Source organism: Pleurodeles waltl, chromosome 5, assembly GCF_031143425.1.
Source record: "Pleurodeles waltl isolate 20211129_DDA chromosome 5, aPleWal1.hap1.20221129, whole genome shotgun sequence".
Taxonomy (NCBI): Eukaryota; Metazoa; Chordata; class Amphibia; order Caudata; family Salamandridae; genus Pleurodeles; species Pleurodeles waltl.
Window position 1 is genome coordinate 1734101039 of NC_090444.1, and position 24248 is coordinate 1734125286.

At 45.8% G+C, this 24248-nt stretch overlaps 1 protein-coding gene across 1 annotated transcript in view; it reads left to right on the forward strand.

Annotated features, from left to right (window-relative positions):
- Positions 1–24248, forward strand: part of LOC138296722 (cytochrome P450 2K6-like) — a 288135-nt gene that overhangs the window by 185160 nt on the left and 78727 nt on the right. The window contains exon 6 of the mRNA XM_069236123.1: positions 21782–21923. Within this exon, the coding sequence (XP_069092224.1) occupies positions 21782–21923 (142 nt within the window). The remainder of the gene's footprint in view (positions 1–21781; positions 21924–24248) is intronic.

Below are 24248 nucleotides of genomic sequence, written 5' to 3' on the forward strand. Positions count from 1 at the left end.
GGTGCGACGGGCACCCCTCCCACATTGGGAGGCCATCCCCAGCTGAGCCTCCGCCGTCTTCTTGCTGCAGCGGCGAATGTCCTTCCATCTCTTCCGGCAGTGGGTGCCCCGTCTCTGGTGGGCCCCCAGGTTCCGGACTTCCTTGGCGATGGCACGCCAAATGTCCCTCTTCTGCTGGGCGCTGACCTACATGACATGCACAAGGAAAGAGGAACAGTCATTACCTACTGCACCATCGTTGTAATTGGCCCCCTCCCAACTCTATCCCTGTGGCCCATTCATGCCCATGCATGACTGTTCTATGTACTCTGCCCCCTTCCCTCATCCACCCAGCGCTCTCCACCCAGGCCTAGCCCATACAATGTGCTCCCTGTGTACTAACGTGTTGGTCTGGAGGACCGTAGAGTAGCGTATACTGGGGGAGGACCCCATCCACAAGTTTCTCCAACTCCTGTGCAGTGAAGGCAGGGGCCCTTTCCCCAGACGCAGCAGCCATCGTCGCTTCCAGACCGAGGTCACAGCAGCACTAGCAGTGTAGGTCCTCTCCTGACGAAGGTCAGGTATCTAGTGATTAAAGAGATAGAAAATGGTGGTGACGTCTGCGGTGGTGACGTCTGCGGCGGTGCGCTTCATCACCGCCAGCACACCTGTTCATTGGCTCCTGGGACCCATAGGGTCCAATGTTAACCAATGCAGCATTGCGCCGCTCTCTACGACCGCCTACCGCGACGGTGTCCAACGCCAGCGCAGTTACCCCACAATTCCATTGCCCCAGTTTAGAGGTCAGGCAGCCGCCATTTCAGGGGCCCACATGGCTTCAATTACTACTGCGTCACACATACCTAGGCCTACACTCAAAACCTTTCCCGGATGGGTTAATTGTCTGGTGTAGTCTTGTGTGTGACTGTGGGTACATACCTGGAGGAATGCTGACAGTTTCTTCGCTATTGTCCTTCTTAGGCACCGTCAGTTGGGACATATTGTAAGATGGCGGAAACCGCCGGTGTACCGACCGCTGGTGGACCTGTTGACAATGGAAGAGCGACATGTCATTGTGACCTACCGGTTTGACCGTGCCACAATCCAGGAACTATGTACCCAGTTGGAGCCAGACCTGATGTCACCAATCCGCCATCCGACTGGAATCCCCCCTGATGTGCAGGTGCTGTCAGTGCTCCATTTCCTTGCAAGTGGGTCTTTTCAGACAACAGTGGCCATGGCACCAGGGATGTCCCAGCCTATGTTTTCCAACGTGTTGTCCAGAGTGTTGTCTGCCCTGCTGAAACACGTAAGGAGATACATCATTTTCCCTGAGGTGGCGGATTTGCCTACAGTGAAAGGTGACTTCTATGCCCTTGGACATATCCCCAACGTCATAGGTGCCATTGATGGGACCCATGTAGCTCTGGTCCCCCCCGCAGGAATGAACAGGTGTACAGGAATTATCATTCGATGAATGTCCAGATGGTCTGTTTGGCAGACCAGTACATCTCACAGGTAAATGCAATGTTCCCTGGCTCAGTGCATGACGCCTACATCCTGCGGAATAGCAGCATCCCTGATATGATGGGTGAACTCCAGAGGCACCGTGAATGGCTATTGGGGGACTCTGGTTACCCCAACCTGTCATGGCTACTGACCCCAGTGAGGAATCCTAGGACCAGGGCAGAGGAACGGTACAATGAGGCCCATGGGCGGACTAGGAGGGTGATCGAGCGGACCTTCGGCCTCCTGAAGGCCAGGTTCAGGTGCGTCCATATGACAGGTGGGTCCCTATTCTACTCACTGAAGAAGGTGTGCGACATCATCATCGCATGCTCCATGCTCCATAACTTGGCATTGCGACGCCAGGTGCCTTTTCTGCAGGAGGATGATCCAGATGACGGTGTTGTTGCAGCGGGTGAGCTTGTGGAGCCTGTGGACAGTGATGAGGATGAAGCTGATGAAGATGAAAACGACAACAGGGAGTCAGTCATACAGCAATATTTTCATTGAGACACAGGTGAGTAAATTTTCATGTTTCACATAATATTAAATTTCACACGTCTACCTCTATCCTGTACCTACATTTCACTCCCTATTTGTTAACTGAGTTGTCCCCTTCCATTTCAGTTTCAGTAATGTGGTAACCTACGTGTCAACAGCTTGCACCCTTGAAAGCTTGTGATGTGTGACATTGGTATGTTGGCCTTCCAATGGGTAACCTTTTTTAACACTGTAATTGACAATACAAAGTTCACAATCATTGACTGACTCCAATATTATTAAGGTTTCAAGGGTGTTTATTTAAGTGCATAAAAATGTAGTGGGGTTGTGAAATGGGGATAGGTCATGGTGGAAGAATGTCCATGGCAGAGTCCAGTCTATTAGTCTCACAGGTACATTGCACATCTGGCCATTGAAAGTGGAGCTGGGGCAGTTCCAATGTGGACAGGGTAACAAAGTGGGACAGTGGGGGGACAATCAGGGTAGTCATATTTCCTGGCGGGGTCTTGCCATCTTGCTCTGTCCTGTTCCTGGATCTCAGGGATCGCTTTTGTGGTGGTTCTCCATCTGCAGGGGGTGGGGTGCTGGTGTGTTGGTCCTGTGGCGGGGCGTCCTGTCCACTAGCGCCGGCGGAGGTGGTGGGCAGTTCGTCGTCCTGGCTAGTGTCAGGGGCCCCTTGGAGTGCCACGGTGTCCCTCAAGGTCTTTTGAATGTCCGTCAGCACCCCTATGATGGTGCCCAGGGCGGAGCCTATGGTCCTGAGCTCCTCCCTGAACCCCAAATACTGCTCCTCCTGCAGACGCAGGGTCTCCTGCAACTTGTCCAGGACCGTAGTCATCGTCTCCTGGGAGTGGTGGTATGCTCCCATGATGGAGGAGAGGGCCTCGTTGAGAGTAGGTTCCCTTGGCCTGTCCTCCCTCTGTCGCACAGCAGCCCTCCCAGTTCTCCTATGTTCCTGTGCCTCCGTCCCCTGGACCGTGTGCCCACTACCACTGCTCCCAGGTCCCTGTTGTTGTTGGGGTGGTGGGTTCGCCTGGGTGCCCTGTAGTGGTGGACACACCGCTGATTGACCTGTCCTAGGTAGGGAGGTATGGGCATGCTGGGTGGGTGCTGTGCTGGTGTTACCAGAGGGTGTAAGCTCGGTGTTGGGCTGTGGCTGGGCAAGGGGAACCAACTGTCCTGAGGCCCACGATGGTCCGGGCTGGTCATCAAGATCCAGTAGGGCAGGGCTGCTGTCGTCACTGTGGGCCTCTTCTTGGGGTGGAGTGGTGTTGTCTGGACCCTCTGGTGTGGTGACGTTCCTTCGGGTTCCTGCAGGGGTATGAGTACAGGATTATTGCATGTGTGTGTTTCATGATGTGCAATGTTTCGGAGTGCGTGTACCCCAGTGCTAGCATTCCTGTGTGGGAGCTTGTGTGGTGATGGTTGGGGGGTGTTCTGGGTCTGTGCAGTGGGCATGCTTTAGTGATGGGTATCCATGCTTAGTTGTGTCATGCAGGTCTTGGGGTTGGGATGGGTGGTTGGTGTTATGGGTACATAAGTGAGGAGTTAGGGTGTTAGTGGGGGGTGTGAGGGTAGGGGTGTGTGATAGCATGCAGGTAGGGTGGGGGATATGATAGTTGAGATTTGACTTACCAGTGTCCGTCCCTCCAACGACTCCTGCGAGGCGCTCAGGATGCAAGATGGACAAGACTTGCTCCTCCCATGTTGTTAGTTGTGGGGGAGGAGATGGGGGTCCGCCGCCAGTACGCTGTACCACGATGTGGTGCCTGGATACCGTGGAACGCACCTTCCCCCGTAGGTCGTTCCACCTCTTCCTGATGTCCTCCCTATTTCTTGGGTGCTGTCCCACAGCGTTGACCCTGTCGACTATTCTTTACCATAGCTCCATCTTCCTGGCTATGGATGTGTACTGTACCTGTGAGCCAAATAGCTGTGGCTCTACCCGTACGATTTCCTCCACCATGACCCTGAGCTCCTCCTCGGAGAAGCGGAGGTGTCTTTGGCGTGACATGGGGTGGTGTGTGTGATGTGTGGGGCGGTGTATGTGTTGATGAGTGTGGTGAGTGTAGTGGTATGTGGTGTTTTGTGCGTGGATGTAGTGTGGGTGATGGTGTAGTGTGCCTCTGTGTGATGGGGTTCTCTATTCTGTGCTGTCTCTCTCTGGCCTTCGTCTCTAATTTTTGGTAATTGGGGTTTGTGGGTGATGTGAGTGTGTGTTTTATATTGTGTTGGGTGTGTGGGAGTGTTGTTTGTATGTGTATCAGGTGTGTGTATTTTGAATTGTCCAATGTGGTGGTGTTTTGGAGATGTGTGTGTATTGTGCGCGCGGCGGTGTGTACCGCCAATGGAATACCGCGGTTGCAAGACCGCCACGTGGATCCGTGTGTCGTAATAGCATGGGCATGTTTCTGTTGGCGTGGAGGTGGAGGATTTGTTTCCGCATGTTTATCACTGACCTTTGGTGTGGCGGTATTGTGTGGGTGTCTGAATTTCGGTGGATTCCGTAATGTGTCTCATTATAGCTGTGGCGGTCTCCCGCCGCGGGGCGGTGTATTGGCGGTCTTCTGCACGGCGGTAAGCGCCTTTTCCCGCCCAGGTCGTAATGACCCCCATAGTTGTGTATATTATTCATAACACTTTAAAAGACAATATTTCGTTGTGACTGTGGGCCAATTCACAAAACATATTGGCCCACATACATGCAAGTTGAGTGTGCGAAAGTGTGCCACCCTAAGGGAAGAGATTAAAAATGTTACTCATCTTCTGAATCAACATAAGAATCAGTTTTTCACAGTTGTAGGTTCAAAGTTAGGCACAGAAATAAGAGTGTCTGAGGGAAGGGAAAGAGATATTGGTCTTTTTCAGAAAAATTCACAAAGTAACTGTGTAGGGGTTAATTTTCCCAGCAACCTATACATGTTCTGTGTATGGGAGAATCGAGTCATCCACCTTGAGAAACACTTGCAATTTAGCCCTAATTCAAAACTATCCATATTTTTGAATCAATATTGGAATTTCCTACAAACAATACTACTCAATTCCAAATGCCTCACTGAAAGAACAATCAGCAATTGCTTTGCCTATGTTGTGCTGTTGCTTGGAATAGAAGTGTGATGTCAAAGGATGCAGAGCTGTGTGAGTGCTGAGTCTGACCACATCTGGTCAGATTCAGCTGCAGTGCCATCTTATGGCTTGCTGGAGCCTTGGGAGAGATATGATTTCGGACCCTCCCCACCTCTGTTACAGCTTTGAATTTATCACTGTTGGACCAGGCCTGTTTTGTGGGATTACCCCCAAACTTTTTGCCTTTGTCCTCCTATTTTTTTGGACCTGTTTTTTTGGCTTTAGGACTATGGGCACTTTACCACTGCAAATCAGTTTTAAAGTGCACATGCTCTCTCTCACAATTGTATTGGTGATTGGTTTATCCACGATTGGCATATCTGATTTGCAAGTAAGTCCATATTATAGTGCACTAGATGTGCCGAAGGCCTGTAAATCAAATGCTACTAGTGGGCCGGCATCACTGATTGTGCCACTCACATGAGTAGCCCTGTAAACATGTCTCGACCTGCCACTGCCGTGTCTGTGTGTACAGTTTTAAACCGCCATTTCGACCTGGTAAGTGCACCCCCTTGCCAGGCCTAAACCTTTCCTTCCACCACATGTAAGTCACCCCTAAGGTACTGCAGGGTGCAGTGTATATAAAAGTATGACATGCACTGGTGTGTTTTACATGTCCTGACATACCGGTAATTCCATTTTTTGCTATTGCAAGATCTCCCATAGGATAATACGGGGATTGCCTTGGAATTTATTTTAAGTGTAATTTACCATTAGGAGCATATAGCGATATGGGGTTTACAAACTCACAATTTAAAAATAAACCTTTTGGTGAAGTTGGATTTTGAATTGCATGTTTGAAAATGCCACTTTTAGAAAGTGGCCATTTTCTTGCCTAACCATTCTGTACCTCTGTCTGTTTGCTGAATACACTTCTGGGTCAGTGTTAGACCTGACAGCCTTAGGGTGGTCACCCTTAACCTTTTGCCTGCCTCCCTCCACTTTTTGGACACTGTTTTTGCTGGTTTTGACTCTGCACACTTTACCACTGCTAACCAGTGCTAAAGTGCATATGATCTCTCCCTTAAAACATGGTGACATTGGATCATACCCAATTGGCTTATTTAATTTACTTATAAGTCCCTAGTAAAGTGCACTATATGTGCCCAGGGCATGTAGATTAAATGCTACTAGTGGGCCTGCAGTACTGATTGTGCCACCCACTTAAGTAGCCTCTTAACCATGTCTCAGGCCTGCCATTGCAAGGCCTGTGTGTGCAGTTTCACTGCCGATTCGACTTAGCATTTAAAAGTACTTGCGAAGCTAAAACTCCCCTTTTTCTACACATAAGTCACCCGTAAGGTAGGTCCTATGTAACCCATAGGGCAGAGTGCTGTGTAGACAAAAGGCAGGACATGTACCTATGTAGTTTACTGTTTCTGGTAGTGTAAAACTCCTAAATTCGTTTTACACTACTGTGAGGCCTGCTCCTTTCATAGGCTAACATTAGGGCTGCCCTCACATACTGTTTGAGTGGTAGCTTCTGATCTGAAAGGGGTACTCAGATCATATTTAGTATGGCCAGAATAGTAATACAAAATCCTGCTGACTGGTGAAGTTGGATTTAATATTACTATTTAGAAATGCCACTTTTAGAAAGTGAGCATTTCTCTGCACTTAAATCCTTCTGTGCCTTACAATCAACGTCTGGCTAGGTTTGGTTGACAGCTCCCTTGTGCATTCACTCAGACAAACCCCAAACACAGGATGCTCAGTCACATTTGCATACATCTGCATATTGACTGGGTCTTCCTGTGCTGGGAGGGTGAAGGGCCTGACACTTACATATCAAAGGACAGTAGCCTGACCTCACACAAAGGACTGCAACACCCCCTACTGGGACCCTTGCAGACAGGATGGAACTGAAAGGGGCCTTGTACACTTCTAAGCCACTCTTTTTAGTCTCCCCCACTTCAAAGGCACATTTGGGTATTTTAGCAGGGCCCGTGACCCTACAAACTCAGACACTTCTAAGGTAGACACTTCTACTTCACAGACACTTCCTGGAGAAGAAAACCTGAACCAGAGCCTGCAACCTGCCAAGAAGAACTGCCTGGATGCCCAAAGGACTCATCTGACTGCTTTTCTGAAAAGGAATGCTGCCCTGCTGTTGCCCTGCTGCCTTGCTGCTCTCTGGCTGTGCTGAGAAGTGCTCTCCAAGGGCTTGGATAGAGCTTGCCTCCCGTTCCCTGAAGTCTCAGGATCAAAAATACTTCATTCCTGCAAAAGAACTCCTTGTGCAGCAAAAATCAATGCACAGCCTGCAAGAAACGACACATAGCCTACATCGCAGTGAGAAACTAACTGCACGCTGAACCGGAATGACGGAGCCCGAATTCACAAGGAGAAGATCGACGCAGCGCCAGCGCTGCAACCGGAAATTTGATGCACAGGCCACTGGACCGGCGAAAAGCCGAGCCGGAATGACGCAGCCCGACTTCCTGAGAGGAATCGACTCAGTGCCTGCTGTGCAGTAGAAATTTCCACGCATCGCCCACTGGATCGACGCAGCCCCTGTGAGTTTGTCCTGTACGCACCGGATTTCAACGCATCATTCCCGGGGCGTCCGAAAACCCTGCAAACCGAAGAGGATCCAAGTCCATACGCCGGAAATCGACGCAAAGTCTTCTCTGCGTGGAAAATAAACGATGCTTCGCCGGTGTGCGGCTGGAGAAATCGACGCACCCCCACCCCCCCTGTTTTCCCGCATCTCCTCCTCTGCGGTCCCTTGCAGAGAATTTGAACGCAAACCAGGTACTTTGTGATGGCAAAAGACACTTGTTGCTTTTTAAGAGACTAAAGACACTTTATATCATTTTTACAGTGACATTTCAACGTATACTTCGTTTTGACCTGCATCTTATCATATAAATATTATATATTTTTCTAAACACTGTGTGGTGTATTTTTGTGGTGTTCTACTGTATTATTGCATGAATTATTGCACAAATACTTTACACATTGCCTTCTAAGTTATGCCTGACTGTTCAGTGCCAAGCTACCAGAGGGTGGGCACAGGATAATTTGGATTGTGTGTGACTTAACCTGACTAGAGTGAGGGTCTTGCTTAGACAGGGGGTAACCTGACTGTCAACCAAAGACCCCATTTCTAACAATCACCAGGAAGATTCTTGAAGTATTTAATTATTTTCTCATCCTTGACTTCTTCCAGGATACCTATGAATTTATCAGAAGTCTCAATGCACTTAGTCCATCTGGCACCAATATTCTGCTTTTTGGTGGTGTTGAATGGTGGCAAAGGTTTGAAAAATAAAGTAGTACCATACTCTATATCTCTTGTGCAAGCTACGGGGAGCCATCGCTATCTTGAGGACCTTTTGAGTTGTGCTGAAAGCCACTGGCTGCCTACTTCCTTTGTCCTCAGCAGCTTCTCTGGGACCAACAACATTGTGAGCACAACCCCGATGTTCGATCTTGAGTCACCTTGCACGATTTTGAGGTCATACAGTGGGGTATAAGCTCACTTCTCGTACCAGGTTGCCACTGCCTTCTAGCCTTATATTTGTTTGATGCTGCCTTTTATTTGTACCTGGTTGTCACTGCCGTTAATGCTCTCTTGATATGAAGGATAGCTTGGCATTACGATGCAGCACAATGTTCGCTCAGCATGGCCAGAAAGTCTTAGCAAAGCTTTTCCAACAGCACTTCTCTGTTAAGCTTTCAACTTCTCCATTGAGCCTCTTGTGGGCTGGTGTGGAGCTTGCACTTCACATACACAAACTGCAGGCTTCTTTGCACTGGCCTGACAGACGTGGATTGCACAAGCTGATTGCTATTTTCTTGCAAATGCTCGCCACCAGTTGTCATGTCCTCTTTTGCCCGGGAGCATGCACAAGAACACACCAAACACAGAGCTCATAGTTAACATCTTTACTCATCAGTGTACACCAGTGGTTCCCAACCTGTGGTCCGCGGACCCCCAGGGGTCCGTGACACATTCCCAGGGGGTCCGCAGGCCTGGGCTGGGAGGAAGGCACTTCTCCAGCTGGGGCCTCTGACAGTGCGTGTTTTCATATTTATTACTTCCGTTGTTGAGCAGTTTTAAACGCACTGCAAAGCTCCTTGTACTGCCAAAATTAAAGAGTCAAGCTAACTCAAGTGATTAATGTATCTGCTGGAGAGAGATGGGAGTTTTGTGCAGTGGCAGTTTGGACTCAAAGGTAGCACAGATGGTTAATATGCCAGCTGTAAAGAACGTGTATCATGCAAAGAACAGTATTTTATGTGCATGGCACAGTGGGTTACTGCTTTTGTCACTGAGATTCTTTTGTTACTGTGCAGTTCATAATCGTAATCTAGCACAGTGAGCTGTGAACTGCCATTAAAGAGCTGCATGCAAACCGCATGGCACAAATTGGAAAGTTGTTTTTTTCCTAGTCTTTCATTTTCCTTATGCTGCTAAAAAAGGTTTCCTTGTGTAGAAATACATTCTTATTGCTAACGCAGTGCTTAATTTGTGCTTGTTGTTTCCGGTGCTCAGCACCGGCACTTATTTTTGAGGGCTTATTCTTCTGCCTCAAGCATTTGCTGCGAGCAAAAGACAGATATGGGAAAGACGGAGGGAGGAAAAACGAAACAACGTCACAAAGGGAGAAAGTATAAAGCTGCTAGAGTGAGCTGAAGTGGCAGGGAGTGGCTTTATATGGATGTAGGAGTCCCGAGGTGGCTTCAGGATTATGCTGCCTCAGTATTCTGTGTACCCACTTTTAATTGCAGTAGCCGCATGTTTAAGAGGAGGGCTTTGGGCACCGGCATGTTTTTATTTAAAAATTAAGCACTGCGCTAACTTCATCGCTAATCACTGTGCTGTGTTCTGAATCCTAAGGCCCATATTCATACTTTTTTAGAGCTGCATTTGCACCGCTTTTTGACGCAAAATACTGCACTAAAAAAGTATAAATGTGGGCCTAAGTTTGTGCTTCTCCGGACCAAGCACTCCTAGAAAATGCCTACCAGTGTGGATGACATGTGAATCCTACACCTTGTAGTCCCCTGTAAAATGCCCTGACACCCTACAGTGGTATGAGAGGTGCTTTAAAACAAATGAAGTACATGTGACAGAGAGGCTAGGGAGAGATGAGAGGCCCTTATGGTTTACTTCCTTTCACTTATTTATGTGAAAAAGCTTTCTCAGATCTTGCATACCTAAAAAATAAAAACAGAAATCGCTCTGGAAACGTAGAATCTGACCTGAGGATTCACCTTTCCTAAATAAAACCAAACACTGAAAAGGTAGTTGCCGAGATGCAGCGCCAACCTTCCCAATAAAATGTTTCGATTTTTGCATAACTTTTCAATATAAAAGAATTTTATCTTTAGTAATTTGAGTATTTGTTTGGTTTGTACTTGTTATATTTTTTGCGAATTACTGTTTTAATATTTGAAAATTAAATCGTACAAATTGCTGGGGATCCCCGGCTTCCAGTAATGATTCATTGGGGGTCCTCAGGAATCAAAAGGTTGAGAACCACTGGTGAACACCATCTAACTGAACTCTCAATATCCCAATAACCCATAAGACCACACCTTAAAACCTCTAAGATCGATTATGTAATTTCCTTTCTAAGTCCACCCCTAGTCATGGCATTCTAACACTTACAGTTGTAAGACACTACACTCCCTTCCAGTGAATTTGGTGAAGGGGAAGAAATGACTACAGGAGGAATGCTCTCAGCAGGTAATGCCACAGCGGTAGGAGTTGGCTACCTGGGAGGACAGGCAATACAGTGCACAGTCACTGTCTCACCCGCAATCAGAAATAAGTGTGAGTTATTCTCTGCCTATTTATGTGGTTGCACATGACACACTGGAGGGAGAATTGGGCTCTGAATGGGTTAGATTTACTATCCCAACTCCAAACTATGCAATGTTAAGGATAGCTTTGAGTCCTGATCTTGAGAGAGACCCATCCAATCTACACCATCCCATTCTGAAAGAGTAAGGTTGCTATCCTATTCCACAAGAACCTTCCAATCAAAATTTAGAAAACTTGGTGTGACCTGATTGTATTCGTCAAAAGTGCTATACAGACTGTATAGTATCATCTTGGGGTGCATACTTCCCCTATTGACAGAAAGGTTGATTTCCTTCCCAGCCTCAGCAGGTTATTGACTGCATTGGATCATTCCCCTGTCCTAATTGGAGCTGATTGGAATTTAACAGTGTACCCTAACTGGTCCGATCTGGTTGTCCAGATAACTGAAATGATAATGATGAGATGCATCTGAGATCTATTAGAAGACTCCTTCACTGAGCCTTGACAAATCCTACATCTAAGTGAAATATTATATACATTCAAAATTTACCCCCTTGCTACTAAAAAAAAGTACAGAGTACTTCCTAACACACTTCAATATTCTTCCAATTGTCATTTCATGTGTTATTGGTGCAAGCTGTCTATCAGACCATGCCTCAGTGTTTATGAATTTAGAACTCCACCTCATAGTGCCCAAGGACAGGACATGTCAAACAGACATGTCAAGATTCTAGATGAAACAGGAAAATGAAACCTAGCAGTACCTTTGCAACAATGATAACAAGGACATCTCTGCTTATACCCCATGGGTCGCAGTCAAAACATATATGCCTGGAAAACTCATGACAAACTCTGTGTTGACTTGGGTTGCACAGCCAAGAAAGATTGTTAGAAATTGGGTTCCTGGTTGACTGGGGTATGAACCCTGGTCAAGTAGTAACCACAGTTTTAGACAAGTTAAGGCATAAGGAAACCCTACATTAACCTATGCTCACCTTCTGGTCTCTTGGCACAGAGCAGTAAGGCTTAACTTAGAGGCTATGTGTAAAGTATTTGTGCAACACGTCAAACAGTAAAACATTGAAAACACACAAAAATATTCTAATTAGTAGAACCGGAGTTACAAATTTTTAGAGAATAAACTGAAAAATAGAGCCTAGAAACAGAATGCACCAACCATAGCTATCTGGTTGTGCTAGACTGGGTCAAAGTCAAAATTTCAGATCAAACACGACAAATCACAGGTCGGATACAGTCCCACATTAGTCACGCTGAAGTTTTAACTTTTCATGTTGTGTTCCAAGAGTCCCCTTTCATGGGGGAGAAGTTCCTCTGGGAGCAAGGAGATCGTCGCTGGTGATGGTCAGCGGGGCGCGAAAAGCAGATCGGGAGTGACAGACTGGTGGCCTGGAGCCTCGCTGTGGTGATCCACACAGGCGGATGATGCTTGCTGTGCAAAGAGACAAAGTTGCGGTGACCTGCGCTGTGCTAGCTGCATAGTTCAATTGTGAATGGGCCCAAACGATTGACTTCAACAGCTTTAGAACCACACCAAAGGCCCAAGACCTAAGAGGCACCTATTTGGGGTTAGGAACTCATGGAAGACGGGTCCATGAGCTGTGGGGAGCCTGCCATGTCCCTGAGGCTCAGATTAGGAGGCCAGCAGACTAGCCCTTTGAGGCAATCCAGGGTCCTGGGTTCAAGATGGGTTCCAGGTCCAGTTCTTACTCCCCAGGCAAGGGGGCAGCAGGCAGCAGGACAGCACAGCAAGGCAGCAGCTCATCCAGAGTGGCAGTCTAGCAGAGAGGGAGTCCTACCAGCAGCACAGCAGTCCTTCTTCCTGGCAGAGTATCCACAGGTCCAGAAATGTATCAAAGTGATGGTGTCTGGTACTTATACCCAGTTGGTCATTTGAAGTAGGGGAGACTTTAAAGGCAGGGCTTTGAAGTGCACAGAGGTACTGCCCTTCCTGGCCTGGCTCCAGACTTACTACAGAGGGTTATACAGACTTTTGTTGAGGTAGGACACACCTTTTTCTGGGTATAAGTGAGGCTGGGTCCAGCTCCACCCCACTTTCTGCCAGGATGGGCCATCAAGTCACACCTAAGCTACCATTGTGTGTGGCTATCTAGGGGGAATACACAAAGCCCAGTTGTCACCTGCCCCAGACATGTGATCAGAGACATGCATCAGGCACCAAATAGCTACGTCAAGAAAATGTCAACTTTCTAAAAGTGACATTTTCAGAATTGTAATTTAAACTCTGACTTCACCATTAATTATGATTTTAAATGAGGTTTCCAGAGACCCCAACTTGAACCAGTAATATATTACTATTTGGTAATTACGCTTATAAAATATAATCATGTCATCCCAATGTTATCTTATGGGAGAGATAGGCCTTGCAGTAGTGAAAAACTAATTTAGGAGTTGTTCACTATTAGAACAGGTAAAACTTACCAGTACATGTCCCAATTCTTGAAATACATTGGCCCCTGCCCCCGGGACTGTCTAGGGCCTTCCTTAGGGGCAACTTATATGTATTAAATGGGAAGGTTTTGGCCAGGCAAAATGTTATTTTGCTGGGTTAAAATGGCAGGGTAAACTACACACACAGACTCTGCCATGTCAGACCTCAGACATGCTTAAAGGGCAACTTAAGCGGGTGGCACAATCACTGTTGCAGGCCCACTAGCTGCATTTAATCTACAGGCCCTAGGTGCATGCAGCACACTTTACTAGGGATTTATAAGTAAATTAAGTATGTCAATTGAGGATAAGCCAGTGATACCATTTTTTTTAGCACGCACAAGCACTTTAGCACTGTTTCGCAGTGGTGAAGTGTGCAGAATCCTAAGGTCTTATATCTATAAGGAAGTCAGCAAAAACAGGAGGTCTGAAGGCAAAATGTTATGGAAAACCACACCAAAGATGCCAGGTCTAGCAGAGATAGTGTTGGAAACAGACATACTCAGCCTATAGAAAGCATATAGAATATATTCCATGAAAATGACCCTGAATGCCCTAACTGTAAAAAAATGAACACTATTCGTTCCATCAGGGTGGAGATAGCTTTAGTCTAAATAAATGCATAGTGAATACAGGGAGAAAAACTGGTAGAATTCATGCCTTAAAGCAGGTGCATTGGACAGCTAGAACAGCGATTCCATACATACAAATTACATGGCACAAACTGCTCACCAACCTTATAGAAGTAACAAGCATTTGTAAACGTCTATATTATAAACTATGCACATCTGAATCTATACCTCATGAATCCCAAGAACAGGTCTTTCTTGATGGGCTGAAAATCCCACTCTTGACTGACCACCTGACATGTGAACTGTATGAGAACATTAAAGATGAAAAAATTGTGGAAGCGATCAAACAGATGTCCACTAGGAAAGCACCGTGAGAAGATTGCCTCCTGCTGGCATTTTATAAAGGAACAGAACTGCTCCTTGTGCCCCGACTGGGCAGGGGGTTCAGAGAAGCTCAATCAAAGAATGGAGTGAACTCCTCTTTTAACAAGGCATACATTTCTCTTATCGCTAAGCAAGATGAAGACCCTCAATATTGTGATAACCACTGTCCGATTTTACTGATCAACAGTGACATGAAAATCTTGGCAAACGTTCTAGCAATTAGACTTGGAAGGATCCTCTAGTTCCTGATACATCAAAATCAAGTAGGATTCATTCCTGGCAGGTTGTCTAGGAGCTATTTATGTACAATATTGCATTTATTTTAAAAATCAGGAACAATGTTTACAAATACGTGGAGAGTGGAATGGAGCCACTTCTTATGCACACATTGGGTCTCATATCAAATGTCAAAACCATGACAAATTAGCTATACTAACGATCAACACCTCTGGTCAACTCTCGTACTTTCCTATCTGATTAGATATTGATCTCTATGGGTACCCGACAAGGCTGCCAGCAACCCCCCCTAGCTTTTTCTTGGAACCTCTCTCCATTGCCGTCATGAACACCGATAGAATAAAAGGGGTAGGCAATGAAGCTGGTAATCTGAAATCATGCTTTATGCAGACAACATCCTTCTCACCCTCACATCACACACTACATCCATGCACAATTTATTGTAGGTGGTTATGGAATTCTCAGGTTTTCAGCAGACAAAATTATCTGTCAAAGAGTGAGGCACTGCCCATACATTAATGCACACTTGACCATTCCCTGGAGAGCAGCCATTTAGGTGGCTCCCAGCGGAAATTAAATATCTAGGCATTTTATTCAGTAGGAACATTAAAGAAATTGTTATGGGTAGCCTTATACAACTATAGTAGGAACAATCAAAATTTCTGGCAAAATGATCCAAACTTTAACTCTTCCTATCAGTTAGGATTCAAACCATAAAAAGGGCAGTCTTGCTGATGTTTAATTATATCTTCAGCATGACACTCTTGGGAGTGCCTTGCACTATACTCTGCAGCACTAACAGCTAGATCAAAAGCTATTTGTGGCAGGCAGATCAGCCATAACTAGCCAAATCGAAGCTCTATGCCGAGAGACCCTAGAGGGGGAGACAAACTACCAAAATTGGAATTCTAACATGCAAAACAACAACTCTCCTGATTAGTTCATCATCTCTGTGATGGAATGAACATCATGGGTTGGGTACAGATTAAAAAGAAATAAACAAGGAGATGGGGTAAGTGTTCAAGTGATTTACAAGGGTACCGCCATGACGTCTAAAGAGCAAACCCTATCATACTGAACTTCATCGGAACATGGTCCAACAGCCATAAGACTGTAAAGCAACCCGTTTCTTTCATATGAAAGCCCTTCTATAGCTGACTAATGACTTGTATATTAAATGTAGGCTGGTCAACTGCCGCTTATGGAATTATAAGTACATTAACCTCATCAAACATATGGTAAAGGAAGGGTCCCATAAAACATTTGCAGACCCACAGCAGAATTGATCATGAACAAATCCCAATACTGATAATATACCCAACTCAAACACAGCTTGTTTAGCAAGCTGGAGAGATACCTGACCAATCTCACTAACTCTGCATAGCACAATGGGGAATCTATAGAAAACTGATATTGGATTTATATGAGAGCTTTGTAGAAGAATTATGCTCATGGCCTACAGCAACCTACTTAAAATCTGGTGGCAGAAAACACATACTAAGGAGGATTGACTGGAGCTCCTTTCTGATCATGACAGAGGCTTAACAGAGGCCTGTCTCAAATGTAGCTACATCAAAATTTTACATAACTGGCATTGGTCTCTATATAAATTGCATAGGGCTAAAATGTCTCACCTTCCGGGAGTCGATATGTGACAACCCAACGGGAGGCACAATACATATCTTGTGGTTCTGCCCCTCAGTACAGTCTTTGTGGGATTGAATTTGGACATGCCTGCAAATGACCAGTGGCGTAAACATAACTGCCTCTTTAAAACCTGCAACCCTTATTTGTACTGAAGACATGATAGATATCAACAGTCATAGAAAGAGGTGGCTGGACACAGCTTGAGCTGTAGGAAACATATGTGTATAGAGACTTTGGAAATCAAGAAGCATTCTGACTTTCCTGCAATGGGCAGAACCTATGGCAACAACTGCCACTTATGAATGTTCGATTTACAAGTTGAATGGTCAAGCCCATATATATGACAAAATGTGGGGTTCATATCTAAAGAGATAGAGGGAACTGTTTGAAGGACCTACAAAAACTCAATTACAAATGTGACTATAAGCATAGGAATGCCCCACAGTTCACAGTTACTAACTTGTGGTAAATATTTTAACCCATTATGAAAATACTAGCCCTTTCCTTGGTGTCTACCCCACCCTACAGATAGAGAGAAGGGATTGTTAACTCCCATTCTCCTCTTTTTCCTTTGTCTTTTATCAATGTTTATAAAATTCTGTTCTCTCATTATTTATTACTTGTTGTCAGAGATCGCTAATGTTTTTGTTCTTCCATTAATCCTTAAATAACTTTGAATAATCTGCTATCTTTCTAAAAGATTTCTTCTACAGGCATGAAGTAATGTAAGTTAGCCATTGCAACTTTAATAAAAACAAACTGTAAAGAAAAAACAATAGAAATTAGCCCTGCAGAAGCCACAGGGGTCTTAAACGTCCAAAATGTGTCTTGGTACTAACTTTTCAGTGTTTATGGAGCAGCCCCTATCAATCACTTCTAAGGCTCCCATGACCTTACGGACAGCATTTGGGGCTGGGACTCGCTCCAGCAGAGACTACTAGCAGGGTCCAGTCCAGTTCCAGTTGTTTTTGTTCAACTGGGCACTTCAGGAAAAAGGCCTCTTGCAGTTTGGTGTGTCTCTCTAGCTGCACATGCCAGCCAACTGAACCTTGAAATCTACTTCTTGCTCCTTGGTACCAGGGGAAACAGATTTATCCCAGTGGGTCTCAACATAGGTCTCAAACAGCAGGTCCAGTCCAATTCTGTGCTTCCACAGGTCCAAAGGTTGTTCTTATGATCTTTGGGTATGGTGCCAGTTTATTCAATTGCAATAGCCAATGGATGAGGGTGACTAATTGACACTCCCTAACTAATGAGAAAAAAGTCCCTAGGGGAAACCTAAACCTCTTCTGTAGTACATCTTGTTTGTCCTGCTGCAAACTACCTCCCAGTGTACTATTATGAGACACATTGGCTGCAGAGGGCACACGGAACAAAAGGCTTATTTTTCCCAGGTCTCCCTTGACACTTCAACTTTGCAGGCCTTGCCCTTGTCCCTTTCACATTGATGAAGTTCCTCCTGGATCCACATCTTCCTGAGCTGATATCCGTCACATAATTCACACCCAGGTCTTTTTGTGAAAAAGCCTAAGCTATTTTTTCTGCTCTGGGAGCAGTTTTCACATCTCATTAAGGGGAAGCACTGGTAGGGTCCCTTGCCACTGGAGGCTTAGGCAAGTAAAGGGAAACCTTTTAAAAGTCAGTTCTCCTAAATACAGAACAAAAATCTGATTGAATTTGATTTTTACTAAACATTGAACATTGTTGTTTAAATGATTCCAGTAGTTTGTACCAAACCAAAGATAGCAGTACTATTATTTTATCCCCCACTCTAGTTCTTCTCATAGGATAGCTACAGCCTTTAACAGTGAACATTTTGAGAGCTAGTCACTGTAGCTACGTGACACAATTTCAATCTTGCTTGTACAATGTTCAAATATTAGACACCCACCTGTGTGCTCTAAGTCCTACTTAGTGGTAACCTATTTAATATTGAAAAGTAGGGTTCTGTCCTATCAATAAGGGTTCTGAGAAAATATAGTAGGGCCTGGACAGAAGTAAAAAAATCTGCAGTACTAGCCAGCAGAAAAGGGGGTGACCATGCAGAAAGGGACACTTTCTCATAGTAAGGTAATCTAAAATATTTAATATTGCGTTTTCAACTTTTTAGCTGTTGCTAAAGTGGGTCTGTGGAAATAAGAGCAGAATCTGAAGATAAAGAAGTGTGCACTAATGACTTCAAAGCGATTTATAGAGTGCGCTACTCACCCGTTAGGGTCTCAAGGGGCTGGGGGGGATGGTAGATCACTGTTCAAAAAGCCAGGTTTTAAGGATTTTTCTGAAGAGTAGGAGGTCCTGGGTTTTGCGGAGGTGGGTGGGGAGGGAGTTCCAGGCTTTGGGGGCCAGATAGGAGAAGGATCTGCCCCCGTGGTGGTGTGTTTGATGCGGGGGACTGCGGCGAGGGAGAGGTCGGCGGAGCGGAGGTGGCGTGTGGGAGTATGGAAGGTCACTCTCTCGTTGAGGTAGGTTGGGTCGGTGTTGTGGAGGGATTTGTGCGCGTGGATGAGGATCTTAAAGATGATCCTTTTGTCTATGGGGAGCCAGTGGAGAAATTTGAGGTGTGGTGAGATGTGTTCATGTCGGGGCAGGTCGAGGATGAGTTGTGCTGCTGAGTTCTGGATTCGTTGTAGTTTGCGTTTGAGTTTTTGTGTGGTGCCGGCGTAGAGGGCTTTGCCGTACTCAAGCCAGCTGCTGATGAGAGCGTGGGTGACTGTTTTTCTGGTCTCTGTGGGGGTCCATTTGAATGTTTTCTTCAGTGTGCGGAGTGTGTTGAAGCATGAGGAGGTGAGTGCGTTGATTTGTTGGGTCATAGAGAGGGAGGGGTCCATGATGATGCCGAGGTTGCGTGCGTGGTTTGCAGGGGTGGGTGCAGGGCCTACTGTGGTGGGCCACCAAGAGGGGTCCCAAGAGTTTTTGTGAGGACCAAAAATGATTATTTCGGTTTTGTTGGAGTTGAGTTTCAGGTGGTTGGCTGTCATCCAGGCAGCGGTGTCAAGGAGTGCAGTGTGTAGGTTGGTTTTGGCGGTGGAGGGGTTGCGGGTGAGGGAAAAGATGAGTTGTGTGCCATCAGCGTATGAGAGGACGGTGGTGCTGTGGGGTTTGAGGATGTTGGCTAGTGGGACCCTGTAGATGTTAAAGAGGGTGGGGCTGAGGGAGGAGCCTTGTAGGACTCCGCATGTGATTTTGTCGGCGGAGGATTGGAACGGTGGGAGACGGACTTTTTGGGTTCTGTCGGTAAGGAAGGAGGTGAGCCAGTCCAGGGCTAGGTGGCAGATCCCGGCGTTGTGGAGTCGTGTAAGGAGTGTGTGGTGGCAGAGAGTGTCAAAGGTTGCAGAGAGGTCGAGGAGTATGAGTGCTACGGTCTCGCCCATGTCGATTCTGTATCTGATTTTGTCGGTGCAAGCGATGAGAGCGGTTTCCGTGCTGTGGTTCTTGCAGAACCCAGATTGGGAGGGGTCAAGTGTGTGATTTGTCTCAAGGAAGTGGGATAGGCGGGAGTTGACAAGTGTTTCCGTGACCTTGGCTGGGAAAGGGAGGAGGGAGATGGGGCGGTAGGTGGAGAGGTCGTCTGGGTTGGCTTTGTTTTTTTTAGGAGCGCAGTAACTTCTGCGTGTTTCTGGAGGTCAGTGAAGGTGGCGGTTGCGAATGAGCTGTTGATTATGGCTCGGAGTTTAGGGGCTATGGTGGGACTGGCCTTGTTGTATCTTCGGTGGGGGCATGGATAGAAGGGGGCGCCAGAGTGAATGGAGTTCATTGTCTTTTCAGTTTCTTTGTCGGTGGTGGGGGCCAAGGTGGTGAGTAGGTTGTGGGGTGTGTGTGTTGGGTTTGTGTTGGGTGGGTGGGGGTTGTGTGTGGAGGGTGTGTGTGGTATGAAGCTGTTGTGTATGTCCTGGATTTTGCGGTGAAAATAATTTGAGAGGGAGTTGCAGAGGGTTTGTGTGTGGGTGGGGTCTTGGTTGCTGGCTTTGGAGAGCTCTTTGATGATGGTAAAGAGTTCTTTGCTACTTTGGGAGTTGTTGTCAGTACGTTCCTTGTAGTGTGCTCTTTTGGTGGTGCGTATGAGTTGGTGGTGGATGCGTGTGGTGGTTTTGAGGGCGGAGAGGTTTGTGGTGGAGGGTTCTTGTCTCCAGGTTTTCTCTGCTTTCCGGCATTTGCGTTTGGACTCGTGGAGTTCAGTGGTGAACCATGGGGCGTTCTTGATATTGTGGGTAGAGATGTTTTTTTTGAGGGGCGCGAGAGCGTCAGCACAGGTGGTGGTCCATTTGTTGAAGTTGTGTGCGGCGATGTTGGGGTCGGTGGTGTTGGTTGGGGGAGTTTGTGTCATTTGGGAGTTCAGGTGTTCCGTGGGGATCTTGTCCCACATGCGGTAGGGGGTGGTGTGTTGGTGGTGGTGTGTGGGTGGTCTGTTGTAGGAGAAGTGGACGCAATGGTGGTCTGTCAATTGGAGTTTGGTGGTGTGGGTGTAGGTGACGTGTTGGCTTGCGGTGAAAATGGCGCCGAGTGTGTGTCCAGCCGAGTGGGTGGGGGCAGTAACCAGTTGTTTGAGTCCTAGGTTGGTGAGGTTGTCCAGGAGGGAGGAGGAGTTGTGGTCTAGGGGGTTTTCCAGGTGGAAGTTAAAGTCGCAGAGGAGTATGTAGTCTGTGGAGGTGAGAGCGCAGCGACCGCCATTAAGAGGGGGAGGTGGGAGGGAGGGGCAGCTGGGAGGCGGGAGGGGGTGTTAGAGCGAATGGGGGCAGGAGGGGGGCGGGCCGTAGGGACACAGCGGCGGGGAATAGGCAGGAGCCGGGGGAGTGCACAAGGGTCGAGATGGCCCAGAAAAAGGAAACGGTGAGGGAAAGAAACTGTGAAAAAAGTATTGAAAAAAGACACAAAGAGCGAAAGACAATGTACAGGTTAGTAGAGAGAAGTCAAAAACAGAGGGAATGTGGATGAGGTCAGGAACCGTGGAAAAACAGTGGAGACGGGTAATACAAAACACAGACTAGAAGCGAAGGACAGAGGGAAGGAGAGAAAACCAGAAAAGCGGCGGAAACAGTGGAAACAAGAACTACAAAACACAGACTAGAAGCATAGGACAGAGGGAAGGAGAGAAAGCCAGAAAAGCGGCGGAAACAGTGGAAACAGGTACTACAAAACACAGACTAGAAGCGGAGGACAGAGGGAAGGAGAGAAAGCCAGAAAAGCGGCGGAAACAGTGGAAAAAACACAGGAGACACAGTGCACAGAATAGAAGAGACTTACCAGCGTACACTGGACACCAGGTAGGCAGAGGGGGGCCTCGAACACGCGATCGGTCGCAGGGGTCGGGGAGGAGCGCTACAGCAAGGTGGTGCTGTCGGCGCAGGGGAGAGAGCTCCGGCCAAAAGAGGTCAGGGGTCTCTCAGACTTGTAGCGGTCCTCAGTAATACAATAGAGCAGAAAAAAACATGACTGGTTTCAGTGAAGAACATTGTTACCATTAGCGGTTGTAACCAGTTATGAGTTTTCACCAGAACTTACATTTTATTTCAATTCAGTAAAACATCTTATACTGTGTTCCGGTGCACTTGTCTTCTTTAATTAGGTATTTTGCTTTTTTCCACAGGAGAAGACAAATCCAAACTCCTATTTCCATGATCTCAACTTATTAAGTGTTGTGACCTCCTTGTTCACTGCAGGAACGGATACCACTTCTTCCACTCTCTGCTGGGGCTTCCTGCTTATGATGAAATACCCAGACATTCAGAGTGAGTAATTATTCTATTACATTTTAACATGTTTTGGTGTTTATAGAATGTATTTTTTCAAATTAATTATTTACCTTCATTCAGCAACATGGAATGACTCTGAAACAGACATCAGAATCCAAAATACTCATTTAAAGTTTGTCAGAGTTGGGGACCTGCACATAGAGTCAGTTCAACTACATAGCCAGACTTGCAGCCCTCCCACCACATACTGAGCTAGAGGAGTTGTTAGGAGTATCATGTGGATTTGCCAGTTGAAATCCCTGCTTTGGCAGCTAACCAGCACTTCGCTGCCATGTCATACTGACAGGAAACCTTGTCTATTTAGGGTAGAGTACCCATCATTAGATATCCTTGACAGGTATTGCTATGCTAGGCATGATGGTTCGAGGCAAGGAAATCAAACAATGTCCATGCAGGAAGAAATCTTCATGCACAATAGGGCTATGTCTATTTTTCCGATTAGATAGAATTGTTTTATTTAGACAATCAAGTCCATTGAAGTTCAAATATAGCAACTTATAAAAGATGTACAATACTAGCAAGTGTCTTAATTAAAATATGCTATAAGCATATAACCCTCATTATAATTACTAGTGTAAAGAGCAAATTTCTGTTTACAGAGTCGTAACTGTTTCTTAATTAAAGTATGCTAAAACAGATGGTCCTCAATATAATTACCAGTGTAAAGTGCAAACGGCTATTTACAGAATCATATTTGTCATAAAACAATAATCAGCAGAACATTAAAAGGGGTTCCACAGTTTTAACCTAATGTTTCTACAGCTGAATGATAACATTTAAATACTTTTCCTGGATATTTAAGTTACCACAATGATATATAAAGTGCTGTCCTCTGAGAGGATAAAGTGCTAAATGTAGTGCAAGACCAATAGACATACTTTTCACTGGGCAAATGAGGGTTCTACATGAAAAAGTAAGGAGAATGAATTTAGAAAAAATTTCTCCACAGCGCGAAAAATATCTGTGGAATACCCACCACTGATATTATTCTATGAATAAGATTAATGAATGCTTTACACATAAAAAAAGATTGATCTAAGGAGAGGTAAGAGGGCTGTTAATATACAACAAGCACAGAAACCTTACCACTGCAAAACAAGCAACCTCAAGTCACAGTAATTATGCAATAATCAGGTACTAGTCATTGTGTTTCTAATGGCAGCAGTAAAGTTAAGGTTGTCCATGTAAAAAACAATCATCTGATGTTGTTTATAGGTAAAATAAGGATAAAAATGACAATTTTCCTCTAGCAGCCTGACCATTGTGTCCATAGATAGTTCTTTATTCTACGAATGGCATCCGCGCTGAGCTGGCTAGGTTCCTAGGGACACAGTTAATGAAGTTGTGTTCCTTAATGTTTGGTCTACTGTATTCAGGTATTTTATGAGGCTTGCTGTTACTTGAAAGGTATACTCCTATCAGGAGAAAAACAACAGCTGGCTGAACCGACCCTAATCCCTGATTAAATAAGGGTCCTTGAAGAAGACTTCTCCATTCATTTTTTAAGTGAGGACAAATGCAAAGAAGGTGTGGCAGCATCTCTTGATATCTTCTGCATTAACAACACTTGTTGCTAGGTGATTGGTGGGATCAAGTTGGCAAAAAATCTAAAGCGAAAAAGCAACCTATCTGTAGCTGGCAGAGCCTGAGATTGTAATAAACAGAAAATGGTTCAAGGAGGTACTTCTTAATCCCTCTTTGCGCACAGCTACTGATGACAAGGTGGGTATGCTTTGTTCTCTTAAAATTAAAATTGTGTTGATCCAACAAGAAGGAAGCTGCTTTATTTAAAACTGTTTTAAATTGATGGTGAGTGAGATGTTGATTAAACAGGTCAGCGGCGCCTTTCATTTCCAGTCCTTTGATGCAGGCATTTAACCTGGAGGTGTGGGCCTGTGAACGGCCTGAGGTCATTACTTCAGACCAGATGAAGGGCCTGAGTTAGATTTAGCGGAGGGGAATACTCTATCACAAACTTGACGGATATCCCATCCACTGTATTATAATCCCATTATATCCTATGGAGGTCATAATATGATGGCTAGCATATCCAACACGTATGTGATGGGGTATCATTTCTGCCAAACTCTAAATCAGGCCCTACGTTCTTTAAAGATCCTGAGTTGGCCGTATGTGCTGTGTGCATATAATTCAGGAAGCTGGCTTTCTGGATCAATTGTTGGTCATTTAATTTAAATCACATCCTAATCTAGACTGGTGATGTATTGTCTGCTAGCTGAAACAAGGACCTAAGGATGGTGCTCTGTGCTTTATTAAAAAAGGGACTCAATCTCTGTGGGA